Source organism: Oncorhynchus keta, chromosome 35, assembly GCF_023373465.1.
Source record: "Oncorhynchus keta strain PuntledgeMale-10-30-2019 chromosome 35, Oket_V2, whole genome shotgun sequence".
Classification (NCBI taxonomy): Eukaryota; Metazoa; Chordata; class Actinopteri; order Salmoniformes; family Salmonidae; genus Oncorhynchus; species Oncorhynchus keta.
The window spans coordinates 34,127,538-34,143,141 of NC_068455.1; the positions used below are offsets into that span (position 1 = coordinate 34,127,538).

Below are 15,604 nucleotides of genomic sequence, written 5' to 3' on the forward strand. Positions count from 1 at the left end.
TAAAAAAACATAATTTCAGATTTTGCTACTTAAGACAGAATCGAGCCGGTTGGTCACATATGATTGACTGAAAATACGTTTACTCTGAAATGGCCAAAATTCATGCAATTTCCTCCTTAAACTTTTCATATAAAGCATGAACTCCAGCATATAGACCTTAAAGATAAATGTAAACATGGTTACATTTTGGAAATGACTAATTACTAAATGACTTTATTTGGGCATGCTCAGGTTGACTTTCCCACAGAACCGCCCACAATCTGAAAGTGACAGTTTTCCGTAACTGCAACTGAAAGTGACACCTGAAGTTTATTCTGTTTTACACATCACCGTTGTTTGTATGAATGGCACCAGGCTCTGCCATACATGCAGAGCTTGACTTGGACAGGAGCTCACTGGAGCTGAGTACCGGCACCTCAAATGTTCTACTGCTTGAGCTCCTGTTCCTCTTATAGAATATTAGAGCAAAAGTATTGTGGAGCTCCTGCACCTAAATATAAACAGTATAAATAATATAATATAAACAGAACCTATTTCAGTCCAAGTCAAGTACTGTATACATGTGAAAGAGTACAGGCAGTACGTGCACACACGCACGTACACACGTACACACGTACACACACACACACACACACACACACACACACACACACACGCACGCACGCACGCACGCACGCACGCACGCACGCACGCACGCACACACACAGACACAGACACAGACACAGAAAGTAAGTCACCGTGCAGCTGTCTGTGCACTAATTGAGTAGCTAGCGTGGAGCAGCATCCTGCCTCCACAGACAGACGAGCGTGTGAGCAGACCAGTCTATCACATCCAAACCTCTGTCTGAACCACAGGAAACACGCACGCACGCACGCGCACACACACACACACACACACACACACACACACACACACACACACACACACACACACACACACACACACACACACACACACACACACACACACACACACACACAGGTAATAAAACACGGTCAGCCTAAATGACTTAGTAACTGTGTAAAACAAATGCTCTGCCAAAACCTCCCTGCAAACAGACATAGTGTGCAATTGACATGAGTTACAAGCAGCTGGAAAGACAGAAACAACAATCATGTAGAAGAAGTGTTTTGATGCAAATGCGCAACGTTGCAGCAATGTTTCCTCTGCGTTTCCTGGCAGCATTGTGAGGTTGGTGAAGAGCACCTGGGTTGATGGTAGACCGTATTCTGGTCTGGGTTAGGTCTGATCTGGTCTGGTCTGAGCTGGGCCCGGCCTGGTTTGGTTTAGGGAATGTGGGCTTGGTGTTTTGGGTGTTTGAGGTCTCGGGGTTGCTGGGGATTTTTGAGAGGCTCCGGAGCTTATCGACTGTAAGAGATGGAAACCCCACAGAAGGCAGCTCCGCCCACTCAGCGCCCATCAATCACTGTTGCCGCCAGTGAAGAGAAACCGACGCTGACACACACACACAGCCATTTTCTGTCCCAAGTACAGCTGCAGTATCGCCGTGGCACCCCATAGTATGGTACCCCACGGTGTCGTTACCATCGCACTGATGGTTAAACCAAAACAAATCAAAACCCTTTCCAAATACACGTGAGACAGCACAACTTCATACAATGACACCCGTTTGATATTTTTAAGTCACAATCCAAAGTACATGCAAACCGTGAATTATTTGGCGGCTCGTGAGAAGCAGAGAGTTTAGTGTCTCGGTTGGCACATTGTGCCTGAGAAACAGGAAGAGCTAGGGTAAAGCAAGCGGGGGGGTGCACCACAGAACCAGAAAATAGTAAAGAGATTGTAACACAACTAATCTTCAAAACTTTGTTTTAAAATTCCACCGTCAGTATTGTACTTTATTATACCTATTTTCAACATGATCTATATCAGAGTGTATTAGTCTGTATCCTCTAAAGTTCCCCTCCACTAAGTCCTACTGCTCCACCACAACATAAAACCTGGCTTGTCTTTAAAGAGTTTCTCCTTCTATCCCTACAGTATGTTCCCCTGACAGTGGTCTCCCAGAGTTCCGGCCCTGCCTGCAGGGTCTGTTGTGCAGGCCTAGCTGCCACAGGGCAGAGCTCCCCTATGGTGTGTGATAGAGCGACACAACGGCCTGCTCTGCTCTCTGTGGGCTCACCACAGTCTCTATGTCTGCTAGAGCCAATAAATAAATAATGGGCAGAGTGATCACTTCCAACCACGATACTGAATTCTCAACCACTGCACTGCATCTGGGAGTACCTTGCTTTAGCAAAAACACACAAGGCCTAGCGGCGTGGGCTTCTGCTCCGTTTGGGATGGTAATAACTGCAGTAACAATGCTTCACAAGGCCCTCAATGAGTTCAGGAAATGACTGACAGTTTGGCTGTGTTTTTAACAGTATGTTATTTTCACACGTTATCATTCTTCTACACATGGCGGCACACCAACTTCCTCCTAGTGAGGGTTCTGGAGGTGCCACTACTGGGAAAGAGAGAGAGAGAGAGAGAGAGAGAGAGAGAGAGAGAGAGAGAGAGAGAGAGAGAGAGAGAGAAGGTTTAGAATTTCCAAGAAAATGTCTGCTTTACAAAAAGTCAGAATAACTGATTCCAAGTGGTATTTTGAATTGTACATCATCTGCAGTGTTAAAATGTGTCCCAGATCAAATCCTTAATAACAACCTGTGTACAAAACTTTATATGCACAGAAACATAGAAAAGTAACAAGCACTCACATCTATTTTCTACATTTACGAATGGGCAGTATTGGTATAGCAAGAGAAGACAAGGTGGTTGTGAACAGTAAGGATACTAAGCCTGACTACTGTCTAAATCCAATCCAAGCCCAGGACCAGTGGACAAAAGGGCGGCCCATATCCCCACCGGCGATGGATGCAATGACGGCCACTTCATTATAAAAGCCTCCTCAAGTCCCACAGTGCATTCCACGTTTATGGGGAACATATGGGGAAGCCTGCAATTTTTAGACCACAAAATAAGACCCTTTGCAGCTGGACGCACGACCGCACTCGGTCCTTTTTGCCTCCCGAGCCACACCCGAAAGGCGTAGGACCACTGACAGTGATTAAACCACCACAGTTTTCTCAGCAAAACAGGAGTTATATTGAGCTTAAATACAGGGACTTGATAAACAAGGCATGGGCAGCAGAAAAAATGATCCAAAAGACCACAATGATCTTCTGACCATTTCTCTCACGGTCATGGGCAGAGCAACTGGGATGCATTTCAAAACACGGAGCAGATGTTTACCTAGGCAAAGAGCAAATACAGAGAGAAGAGAGGACAAAGACAAAGCCTTGAATCCACTCAGTTGAATTTGTGATTCAGCTAGGGCAACTAGATGGACAGAGCCAATGATATTTATTGCTCAGCAACAATATGGTCACATGTAGTATAACTACAGTAAGAGAAAGGCTGGGGTTGATTCCTTTTTCTATGTTCCCCCATGGAAAATCCAGATGCAATTTCTTCACACACAGCAACAGCAAAAAAAGGAAACTGTTGATTGTCTGAAGTGGTTTTCTTCTTGTAAACTTCCAAAATACCAATATAATTGAAAAGGAATCAATTAAATGTGAATGCATAATATATAATTGACATACCACGAACAACAATATTTAAATTATGCATACAAACCACATACACTGTTGTTCCGATGTAAAGTTTAAACATTGTACACCACTTCTGCTACACCCAAACGCATTGCCACAGACCTAGCCGGCAAAGCCCCTACTGTGAGACCAATGATCCTATTACGGTTCTCTACTACTGATCTCTGGTCTCCCCCTCCATAAACACATACAGATGAAACAGGCCAGGAAGCCACAGAGGCCCTCCATTCCAACAGCTCAGGAACAGAGGAGAGTAGTAGAGGAGAGTTGTAAAGGAGAGTAGTGGAGAGTATTAGAGGAGAGTATTAGAGGAGAGTATTAGAGGAGAGTAGTAAAGGAGAGTAATAGAGGAGAGTAGTGGAGGAGAGTAATAGAGGAGAGTAGTGGAGGAGAGGAGAGTAATAGGAGGAGAGAGTAAGTAGTAGAGTAGTAGAGTAGTAGAGGAGAGTAGTAGAAGTAGAGTAGTGGAGGAGAGGAGAGTAATAGTGGAGAGTAAGAGAGGAGAGTAGTGGAGGAGAGTAATAGAGGAGAGTAGTGGAGGAGAGTAGTAGAGGAGAGTAGTGGAGGACAGTAGTAGAGGAGAGTAGTGGAGGAGAGTAGTAAAGGAGAGTAATAGAGGAGAGTAGTAGAGGAGAGTAGTAGAGGAGAATAGAGGAGAGTAGTAGAGGAGAGTAGTAGTAGTAAAGGAGAGTAATAGAGGAGAGTAGTAGAGGAGAGTAGTAGAGGAGAATAGTAAAGGAGAGTAAGTAGGAGAGTAATAGAGGAGAGTAGTAGAGGAGAGTAATAGAGGAGAGTAGTAGAGGAGAGTAGTAGAGGAGAGTAGTAAAGGAGAGTAATAGAGGAGAGTAGTAGAGGAGAGTAATAGAGGAGAGTAGTAGATGAGGGGAATAGAGGAGAGTAGTAGAGGAGAGTAGTAGCGGAGATAGAGAGAGTAGTAGTAGTAGTAGCGGAGATTTATAGAAGTGTAACAGAGGAGAGTAGTAGATGAGAGTAGTGGAGTAGAGTAGAGGAGAGTAGTAGAGGAGAGTAGTAGAGGAGAGTAGTAGAGGAGAGTAGTAGAGGAGAGTAGTAGATGAGAGTAGTAGAGGAGAGTAGTGGAGGAGAGTAGTAAAGGAGAGTAGTAAAGGAGAGTAGTACAGGAGAGTAGTACAGGAGAGTATTAGAGGAGAGTAGTAGAGGAGAGTAGTAGCGGAGATTTATAGAAGTGTAACAGAGGAGAGTAGTAGATGAGAGTAGTGGAGTAGAGTAGAGGAGAGTAATAGAGGAGAGTAGTAGAGGAAAGTAGTGGAGGAGAGTAGTAGTGGAGGGTAATAGAGGAGAGAAGTGGAGAGTAGTAGAGGAGAGTAGTAGTAGAGAGTAGTGGAGGAGAGTAGTAGTGGAGAGTAGTAGTGGAGGGTAATAGAGGAGAGAAGTGGAGAGTAGTAGAGGAGAGTAGTAGAAGAGAGTAGTGGAGGAGAGTAATAGAGGAGAGTAGTAGAGGAGAGTAGTAGAGGGAGAGTAGAGGATGAGAGTATTAGAGGAGAGTAGTGGAGAGTAATAGAGGAGAGTAGTGGAGAGTAATAGAGGAGAGTAGTGGAGGAGGGAGAGTAGTAGAGGAGAGTAGTGGAGGGGAGAGTAGTAGAGGAGAGTAATAGGGAAAGTAGTAGAGGAGAGTAATAGTAGGAGAGGAGAGTAGTAGAGGAGAGTAGTAGAGGAGAGTAGTGGAGGAGAGAAGTAGAGGAGATTAATAGGAGAGTAATAGAGGAGAGTAGAGGAGAGTAGTAGAGGAGAGTAGTAGTGGATAGTAGTGGAGGAAAGTAGTAGTGGAGAGTAGTAGTGTAGAGTAGTGGAGGAGAGGAGAGTAATAGTGGAGAGTAAGAGAGGAGAGTAATAGTGGAGAGTAAGAGAGGAGAGTAGTAGAGGAGAGTAGTAGAGGAACGTAGTGGAGGAGAGTAGTAGTGGAGAGTAGTAGAGAGTGGTGGAGGAGAGTAGTAGTGGAGAGTAGTAGAGAGTAGTGGAGGAGAGTAGTAGTGGAGAGTAGTAGTGGAGAGTAATAGAGGAGATTAGTGCTCTAGGGAAGAGGAGAGTAGAGGAGATTAGTAGAGGATAGAGTAGAGGAGAGTAGTAGAGGAGAGTAGTAGAGGATATTAATAAATGAGAGTAATAGAGGAGAGTAGAGGAGAGTAATAGAGGAGAGTAATTAGAGGAGAGTAGTGGAGAGTAATAGAGGAGAGAGTAGGAAGACCCTTTCTGCGTTGTACACACAGCCCTCAACACAGAGTTGCTCAGTCAGGCCAGTCAGGCCTGATCGACTCTGAGGAGAGACTGACTGCATCATCATTCTTCTTCTTTTTAGAAGAAACATAAATCTATTGGAAATCCCAAATTGTTTGCATAGTCAGTTTACACACAGCTGGGACACATCCCACCAGACATGCCACCAGGGGTCTTTTCACAGAACTTAAAACTTACTACCCTCTCCACTACTGTCCCATCGATGTGGATAGTGGGGTGCTCCCTCTATTTGGTATTTTATTAGGATCCCCATTTGCTGTTGCAAAAGCAGCAGCTACTCTTCCTGGGGTTCAACACAAAACATACATTTACATTTACATTTAAGTCATTTAGCAGACATGAAACATAATACAGAATGACATAATGACATAAGAACATCAATAGACAAGAACAGCTCAGGGACAGAACTACATACATTTTTTTAAAGGCACATGTAGCCTACATATCAATGCATACACACAAACTATCTAGGTCAAATAGGGGAGGGGCGTTGTGCCGTGAGGTGTTGTTGCTTTATCTGTTTTTTGAAACCAGGTTTGCTGTTTATTTGAGCAATATGAGATGGAAGGAAGTTCCATGCAATAAGGGCTCTATATAATACTATAAGCTTTCTTGAATTTGTTCTGGATTTGGGGACTGTGAAAAGACCCCTGGTGGCATGTCTGGTGGGATAAGTGTGTGTGTGTAAATTGACTATGCAAACAATTTGGGATTTCCAATACATTCATGTTTCTTCTAAAAAAGAAGAAGAAGTGATGCAGTCAGTCTCTCCTCAGAGTCGATCAGGCCTGACTGGCCCGACTGAACAACTCTGTGTTGAGGGCTGTGTGTGCAACGTAGAAAGGGTCTTCCCTAGAGCTGGAATCCATATAGCATACGACCTCTTCACAGAACATGTCAAATATGTCTAACTTCCGCCCAGGATGTCTTATCCAGGCTCTCTGGTACAGTACATAACAGTTCCACAGAGCTGTAATCCCCTGGTGGCCTGGCACAGCGTGGGCTGCAGAGGTGTGAGAAGGGGAGGCTGTGCTGTGGGTGTGAGGTTTTGTCGGAGGCCTGTAGTGGCCGAGGAGAAGTACTGAATAAAGCCCTGGGGCCGTGCTGTGACCTCAGCCTACGGCCACACTCCCCGACGCCATGTCATTTTCCCGTCCCCGCGTTGCCGCCTAACCAACGGCAACTGCTCATTTACAGGGCAGTGTGGGCTCTGAGGCGCACAGATACACACTAACACACAGACCAGAGCATGGAGCATACAGCCCTGTCCAGCAATTAGCACATGAGCACGTGCGGGTCACGAGTCATTCACTACACATCGACAAACATGGCTATGAGTCATAGACATGCAAAATGCTGCAAATCCTAAAATGATTTACAACAATACTCACATATGCATACAAACTCACAAGTAGCATAAAAAAGATACATGTGCGGACACACACAAACAAACACTGGTTGCCCAGGGTAACCGTGGGTCACATGACTGTCCAGACAGTGGTTGTGGGTCCTGTTGTCCAGACATGGTTAGCGTGACTGGAGAGAGAGAGAGAGAGAGAGAGAGAGAGAGAGAGAGAGAGAGAGAGAGAGAGAGAGAGAGAGAGAGAGAGAGAGAGAGAAAGTTTGGACAGCTTGGCTAGCTAAGGCACACCCAATTACATGACTCGCACATGCAGTGTCTAGTACTTTAGAGGACAATGTCTGTCTGCAACTCTGTCTGTGTGTCTGTCTGGTTTGCATCTTGTATCATCTTGTAACATACACTGAGTGTACAAAACATTAAGAACACCTTCCTAATATTGAGTTGCACCCCCTTTTGCCCTCAGAACAGCCTCAATTCGTCAGGGCATGGACGCATGTTCCACAGGGATGCTGGCCCATGTTGCCTCCAATGCTTCCCACAGTTGACAGCTGGATGTCCTTTGGGTGGTAGACCATTCATATTACATATACACTGTTGAGAGAGAAAAACCCAGTAGCGTTGCAGTTCTTGACACAAACCGGTGCGCCTGGCACGTACTACCATACCCCATTCAAAGACACTTCAATGTTTTGTCTTGCCCGTTCACCCTCGGAATGGCACACACACACGATCCACGTCTCAATTGGCTCAAAGCTTAAAAATCCCTCTTTAACCCGTCTCCTCCCCTTCATCTGGACTGATTGAAGTGGATTTAACAAGTGACATCAATAAGGGATGATCAGTCTATGTCATGGAAAGAGCAGGTGTTCTTAATGTTTTTTTGTTGAACCTTTATTTAACTAGGCAAGTCAGTTAAGAACACATTCTTATTTACAATGACGGCCTACCAAAAGGCAAAAAGGCCTCCTGCGGGGACGGGGGCTGGGATTAAAAATAAAAAATATATATAAAATATAAATATAGGACAAAACACACATCACAACAAGACAGACAGCACAACACTACATAAAGAGAGGCCTAAGACAACAAGATAACAAGGCAGCAACACATGTTTCATACACTTGTGTAGTTATGCAATATATCACATGGAGGGCTCTATAGGCTTCTCTTTTTAGAGCCCTGACCAGATTGTGTTTTCTGAAAGTGTCAAAACCACAATCAGGTTAAATCCGGTTTAGATATTTGAGGGGGGAAACTCTGACATACCCACAACACACTGGAAATATGCTATTCACTCTCAGGCTGTGTGTAAAGCCAAAATGCTTTTTAGTAAGTTATGTAGTAGTGGATCTATGTTTATATACTGTATTTTTTACATATTTCATCAACCTTTGTGTATTGCTCCTTTGTCCTGTATTACAGGTGTGAAATAAATATTCCCAAATAATTGTATTGTGTGGTAGGTAAGAATAGACTTGGTGAGAAGCAGAGTGAAAGGGACAGTGTGTGAGAGAGAGGTAGTAAGAATTAGAGGGGACAGCAGAGCAGAGCAGAGCAGCACTGCAGCTAAGATTACGATACTATCAAGTGGTAAGTGAGGGTGGAGGGTTGGTTTTCTAGGCCCAAAACCACCAGCTCTTACAAACACAGATGCGCAGTGAGTCAGACATACACACACAAACACATACATACACACAGTCTCTCTCTGAAAGCGCTCAGAGACAGAACCCTCTCTACTCTGCTCTGCTCCTTTCCTTTCTCTGCGCAGTGGCAAGCCCCAGTCTCCACAGTCAACGCTCTCTCTCGGTCTCTCTCTCTCCCTCACTCTCACTCTTTATTCTCTCTTATTTCTATTTCTCTTAATGCGTGTTCAATGCTTTTCTGGTTGTTCACATTGGGTTTCGGCGCCCTCTGAAAGCCTCACAGACTTTGAATGGTGTAGGCCACTGCCTGGTTTGAACTTAAAGAAAACAGAACATTTCCAAAACTTGGCCGACCAATCAAAAGAGAGAGAGAAAAGAGAGAGGGAAGCAGAGAGCTGAAAAAGTAAAAGCAAAGAGGAAAAAATAAGCTACACCGAGTAAGAGCGAAAAGAGAGAGGGGAGGGGAGGAGAGGCCCTGTGACCTCATGTGACATGTGACGTGGGCTCCTCCACTCACGGAGGGGAGTTGGAGGATGGCGAGGACGCAAAGAGAGCTGTGGCTTTAGCCGGCGCTAGCTAACACTGACGCTCCAGTCAGGTCACCACCGTGGGACACCACGTCTCCTGACAGAGAGAGAGATTACCTGGCTAACCTCAGAGCCCCTGCCCACTGACGGACCGGACCAGCACAGCACCACACCTCCCTGCCACCCCACCGTGGCCTGCTAACAAGACGTCCAGACCCGATACAACAACGGTGAGTGCATTGGAAGGCCAGAGTCCTGGAGAGGGATGGATACCGCTGCATCTCAGTGTCGCCACACTCTCCCTCTCCCTCCCAGCCTGCCATTCTCTCTCTGTCACTCACCCTCCCAGCCTGCCATTCTCTCTCCCTCTCCCTCACCCTCCCAGTCTACCATTCTCTCTCCCTCTCCCTCACCCTCCCAGCCTGCCAATTCTCTCCCTCTCCCTCACCCTCCCAGTCTACCATTCTCTCTCCCTCTCCCTCACCCTCCCATTCTCTCTCACTCTCCCTCTCCCTCACCCTCCCAGCCTGCCATTCTCTCTCCCTCCCCCTCATCCCCCCAGCCTACCATTCTCTCTCCCTCTCCCTCTCTTTCACTCCCTCTCCCCCTATCATTCCCTCTTCCTCTCTTTCTTTCTGAATGTCTCATACCCCTGGTGCTGCATACTTATACTGCTCTCTTTGCAGGCTTGTGGCGAGGGATTCCTGCGGTAGTTACAAACCCCAAATTCTTGGTTGCAAATGGGCTCCGAGTTCCAGGATCTATCCTTCTCCCTCGCTCTCCTCTCTCTCACTCTTTCGTTCTCTATTTCAACCACCGTTTCTCTCCAAGGTTGGTCGTTATCGACTGTAGAGAGGGCTGACGACGGCTCTGGCACCACTTCAGCCACGAGGACATGGCTTCCAACAGCATCTTTGACTGCTTCGGGAACTACGGCCCCACTCTACTGAGAGGTAAGCACTCTCTCCTCCCCTCAATACTCTCTCTCCCTCTCTCTCTCTCCTCTGTCATGTCTGTGGCTCGAGGCGTCAGAGAGAGAATGATATTGGCGGCTCTGGCGGTCCACCCGCTCCCAGTTGTTTAAAATGTGTGGCCTTGTCTGTTTGGCAACACGAAGGAGTGTGGGGGTGTGTGCGTTTTCCAAAACAGCAGGGACAGCAACACTTCTAAAAGAGAGACTTTGTTTTGGTCTTTGAGTAGACCCTCTCTGAAAGGATCGTACCACACACGCTGAATGCCCTAACGTTCCTATTAAATGGGTGTAAAAGGAGGCATGGGTCCATACAGTAGCCAAGGCCGTTAGTGACAGGGCCCTTACAGCTGTGGGCCTCAGGGCTGCGTCTGATATAGTCTTGATGGAGCACACCAATAATGGGCTTCTCACCACAGCCATCAAGAGGTTTTTTTTCTAGCTCTCTGGGAGAATAGAAGGAAGGAAGGCTCCATCGGACCGGCCTTTACTGGAACACAGCGATACGATAAAACAGAAAGAGAAAAAACATTGGTCTGTCTCCTTCACTACTTACAGGAGGTACTCTTGGCCTGTGTGGTGAGGTGAGTGCGTTACACTCAGGCTAAAGACTGCTGTTAATGAAGGAGCCATTTTTTTCCATGGTTACCTCAGTCCTGCAGTACTTGGATTAAAGCCTAGATTGAAGTCAAGTTTAGAGAGAATTTTCCCGCTGATATAATATAAACAATAAATTATAAGATTATTAATAACAATGTACTAAATTAGATTACATATAGTAATATAAGATTCAATTGTGTTCAAATTAGATGAATAGCAAAATGATACAAACAAATTTTCAAGCAGCTAGAAAGTGAAGAAACCATGTAAAACGTCTGTTCTGTTTGTCACAGGAGAATATCTGATTTCCACTCTAAATCTAACTGTTGAAAACTCTGATTTAACTGTATAAACTGTTGGCTAAGTTTGGAGAGAATTTTCCCGCTGATATAATGAAACAATAAATGATAAGATTATTAAATAACAATGTAATAAATTAGATTACATATAGTGAAAGAAGATTCAATTGTGTTCAATTGCAAAAAGCCTCAGCCAACAGTTTATACAGTTAATTCAGAGTTTTCAACAGTTAGATTTAGAGTGCAAGTCAGATATTCTCCTGTGACAAACAGAACAGAAGTTTTACATGGCTTCTTCACTTTCTAGCTGCTTGAAAATGTGTTTGCATCATTTTGCTATTAATTTAAAAAAGTCCCCAACCTGTCATTTTATCGAGGGCATGTTGCTGTGAGAGTATTAATCTGAGGAGGTCTGGGAGATTGGTTCCCTACTACATAAAAAAAAAAACAGCAACAGAAAATCTACCCTCAAATACATCCTGGTTGCTGTGGTAATTAGAGAACCACTGGATAAGCACTACCAGCTCCTAATTGTTTGCAGAATAAATCTTAAAATCTCTGGAGCCCAGTTTCCCCCTCTATAAACATGCGCACAAGCGCGCGCACACGCACACACATCTGCCGCTCATATGAGAACAAGCCTCTGATATCCCTACTGGAGCAGTGAGCAGAGTGACAGAGGATGGTGTTTCAGTGTTCTCACAGCTCAGACAGATACTCAGTCATTTATAGTTTCCTCTTGACAAAGCCGCATCTCTGCACCATGTCTTTCTCTCACTCTCATTCTTCCGCATCACTAAATGTTTCTCTCCCGCTACAATTCAGACTGGAGCATGAGGTCTGGCTGTTGATTATTCTCATTTAAAGCATTACGGCCTTACTTAGTGTGCAACCCTCTAATGTCTGAATAAGGACCGAGTTGGGATCAGATCTTACGCTTAGCGGGCCTCTTATGTAAAGCGCTTCGGATGCTTGAATTTGTATTTTGACTGTAGCGACGGGGGAAAACCAACGTGCATGCAAAAGATAGGATGGAAAAATAGAGAGTGTTTAAAGCTGTAATCACCATTGGAAATCATTAATGAATATGCAATATCCTTTTACAATTTATTCAGTGGAGAAAATGAAAGCAAACTGTAATAGAACAAAGGCCAAAAGTCATTAAATCCTCCAGTTCAATTTGAAAGCAATTCAAATAGACTGCCTCATGTGAGAGAAATACTCTGGCGGTTAGTTTAACAACTTGCATTACACAGGCAAAGCAGTTTGGAAAATACTTTTAAAAAATGGACTGAAATTAAAGAGGATATTGTTTGTTTCCAATTCCTGAATTTAATACCATGGAAATACATGTATACATGTTTTCAGAAGGCATAGTGTTACAGTTAAACTCTGCCTATAGACTGTGCTTCTAAAGTACTTTCTTTTAAAATTAGCTGGTAAAAAAAAAGTCAAATCCCAAACATCTCATGTTCTTCATCATTTTTGCGAGATCTATATCTAATGATTGGCAACTCAAGAGAGATAGGCTACCCATAGATGAATATGCATTCAGACACGATCATCTGAATACATAAATACAAGTAGACAGGAGCCCTGTCCATAAGCAAGTATAGAATGATATTCTTAGCTCCATCACATTAAGCAGCAGTATATCTCATGCTGAGAAGTGAACACATGTGAGCACGTGATGTCGCTTTGTGTGAGAAAAGAATGTGCTTCACCTCAAAAACCTCACTCCTGTAGCACAGAGAAGAGGAGAGAGAAAAGAGAGAGAAGAGAAGTGAGAGAGGGACGCTGAAGCTCTCACGCTATTTGTAATGAGAAAGAGAGCACCTCCAAAAACAGTTGCGAGGCCCTGACAGTTAGCACACTAGGGCAGGCTGTATGTGAGATGGAGGTGCTCTCTAAACGCGCTAATCTGATGCAGTCTAAGAGAGCTCCTGCCGTTCCCCGATAACCACAATGAGGTTACACCTGCTCCTCTCTCACAACAGACCAATTATCCAGACATACACATATGAGGTATGCTAAATACTCACAGAACTAACATTAGCAGCTTGGTATCCCAAATTCTTGATACGAGTGAAATACCAGGTGATACGAGTGAAAATAGCAACTATTTCACTCTGTAGAGAAAAATGTATAAACTTTTATTGGGTTACAAACCTGCCACTTTTGCTGTCTTCAGCGTTTGAGTCAGGTGAGGTTCCTGGTTTACAGTGACTCTGATTGGGTGTGGGTACTGGGTCATATCCTTGGCTTGGTTCCCTGACCGCTTTTCCTCCTCGCTGGAAAGGAAGCTTTTTACCCAATAGGCCCTGTAGACAGGGGGGGGGGTTTAGAGTGTAACGCTCATGGGAGCCAGTTCCCTTTGTGGCAGAAAAAAGGCCCCAGTTTATTAGGGTGGGAATGGTTTTATATGTTTGGCTTGTTGCACTGTATGAATGAAAGTTAGGGTTTCTGTGTGAGAAACACGCCATGCTTCGCCACAGTAGTAGTGAGTTTATTTTTGGTGGATTCTGGGAGGTGGTCTGGTTAGTTCTACAACTCGGAAATAAAAAGCTAAAAGACTCACAACTGTTAGAATTGTATGAGAAAAATAAACTTTGGGTAAAACCCTCAAATGAATTCTCTCACATTACAGATAAGCCTCAAGATGAATTTAACAAAATGATGAGATCTGTCAACACCTGTTGATGGATAACACCTTCAGGGGTCGCCAACAAGATGGCTTCCAGGTAGAGGAAGGGAGGCGGCATCTGCTGATTATGTGGTCAACCAATTTCCAAACCCCGTCTCCCCTAAATTGTTTGGCTGAGCACGCTAAACTCTATATAACGTTGGTCAAGGTTAAAATTGTGCTAAGTGTTGTAGTAAATCAAATGTTCTGGTGGTCGACCGGCAACCACAAGGGCCAGATTCTCTGGAGCTGGTCTCCAATCTGATAATGTGTATATTTCCTGTATTGGTCTCTTGGTAACAATTTAGTTTGAACAAGTAATTGTTTCGGAAGGGCGGACAACTTTCTATCAACAAACAGCACTGGACGGGTGATCAACATATGTTTCTGAAATTCATCTTGAAAACAAACTCAAGGTAGACTTTGCGTAGTATGGCATGGCTGGTGTGTATAGTGAGTCAGTAGGCATTGTGCCAGACTGAAGCATTAAGAAAGCTCTGTGTGGCGTCTCAACCCCTTTAGCACAGTTCATCCAGAGTTAGACTTCACATTAAGAGCAGCTCTCTGATTGTCTATGGCAGTTCTGAGGGGACTGACCTCTGTGAATGTCTATGGCAGTTCTGAGGGGACTGACCTCTGTGAATGTCTATGGCAGTTCTGAGGGGACTGACCTCTGTGAATGTCTATGGCAGTTCTGAGGGGACTGACCTCTGTGAATGTCTATGGCAGTTCTGAGGGGACTGACCTCTGTGAATGTCTATGGCAGTTCTGAGGGGACTGACCTCTGTGAATGTCTATGGCAGTTCTGAGGGGACTGACCTCTGTGAATGTCTATGGCAGTTCTGAGGGGACTGACCTCTGTGAATGTCTATGGCAGTTCTGAGGGGACTGACCTCTGTGAATGTCTATGGCAGTTCTGAGGGGAATGACCTCTGTGAATGTATGGTAAATACATTACCACCCCTCCCTCAGACAAGCAAAAAGGAGAAAATACATATCATGCCCTTACTTAATAACTACGGCGTAATTGGTATGGTGAGAGACACAAATGTCCAAGTTTGTCATGATACAATGCACTGGGATGTCAGCGGAATTCATAACGTCTAGACAAGCTATTTTAACTGGGACCCTCCGATGTGGAAAATAAATATCGGAACAGGAACACTAGCATGCAGGCAGGAAAGTATTCAGACGACGAAAGTATTTGGATAACTGGACAAGGAGATGGAAATGATCACAATATCATTTTCTGGTTGTTTTTTAAAAAGTCTTATATCTACTGTTTATAGTTACAATATTCCGATGAGTCATTTCTTTACGCTTAATTACGTTCTCTTATGAGATGGTCATATTTCATTAGGCCCTTACTGTGGTATTGATTAAATCCCTGCTATCATGCTTTTAATAACCTCATCCCTTTTGTCTGAGAGAATTGAATTATGAACAAACCCAGGCTTGTAATGTTTTCAATCACTTATCATGCAGTTGTATAACAGCTGCCCTGAACCACAGCTAGTTTCATACACTGAGGCAGCTGACAATTAGGGACAAGCAACAGTCTAATACCACCAGTGATTATGCATGGTGACCTAAGTTTGGCAATAATTAAGTTACCGGAAGCTTATAT

At 44.4% G+C, this 15,604-nt stretch overlaps 1 protein-coding gene across 3 annotated transcripts in view; it reads left to right on the plus strand.

Annotated features, from left to right (window-relative positions):
* The first annotated feature begins 8,989 nt into the window (after positions 1 to 8,989).
* Positions 8,990 to 15,604, plus strand: part of LOC118368408 (runt-related transcription factor 3-like) — a 75,204-nt gene continuing 68,589 nt past the window's right edge. The window contains exons 1-2 of one of the 3 annotated variants that reach the window (XM_052496922.1): positions 8,990 to 9,655; positions 10,257 to 10,378. In XM_052496922.1, the coding sequence (XP_052352882.1) occupies positions 10,321 to 10,378 (58 nt within the window). In that variant the 5' untranslated portion in view covers positions 8,990 to 9,655; positions 10,257 to 10,320. The remainder of the gene's footprint in view (positions 9,656 to 10,256; positions 10,379 to 15,604) is intronic. The other 2 variants (XM_052496920.1, XM_052496921.1) reach the window with 2 other exon arrangements.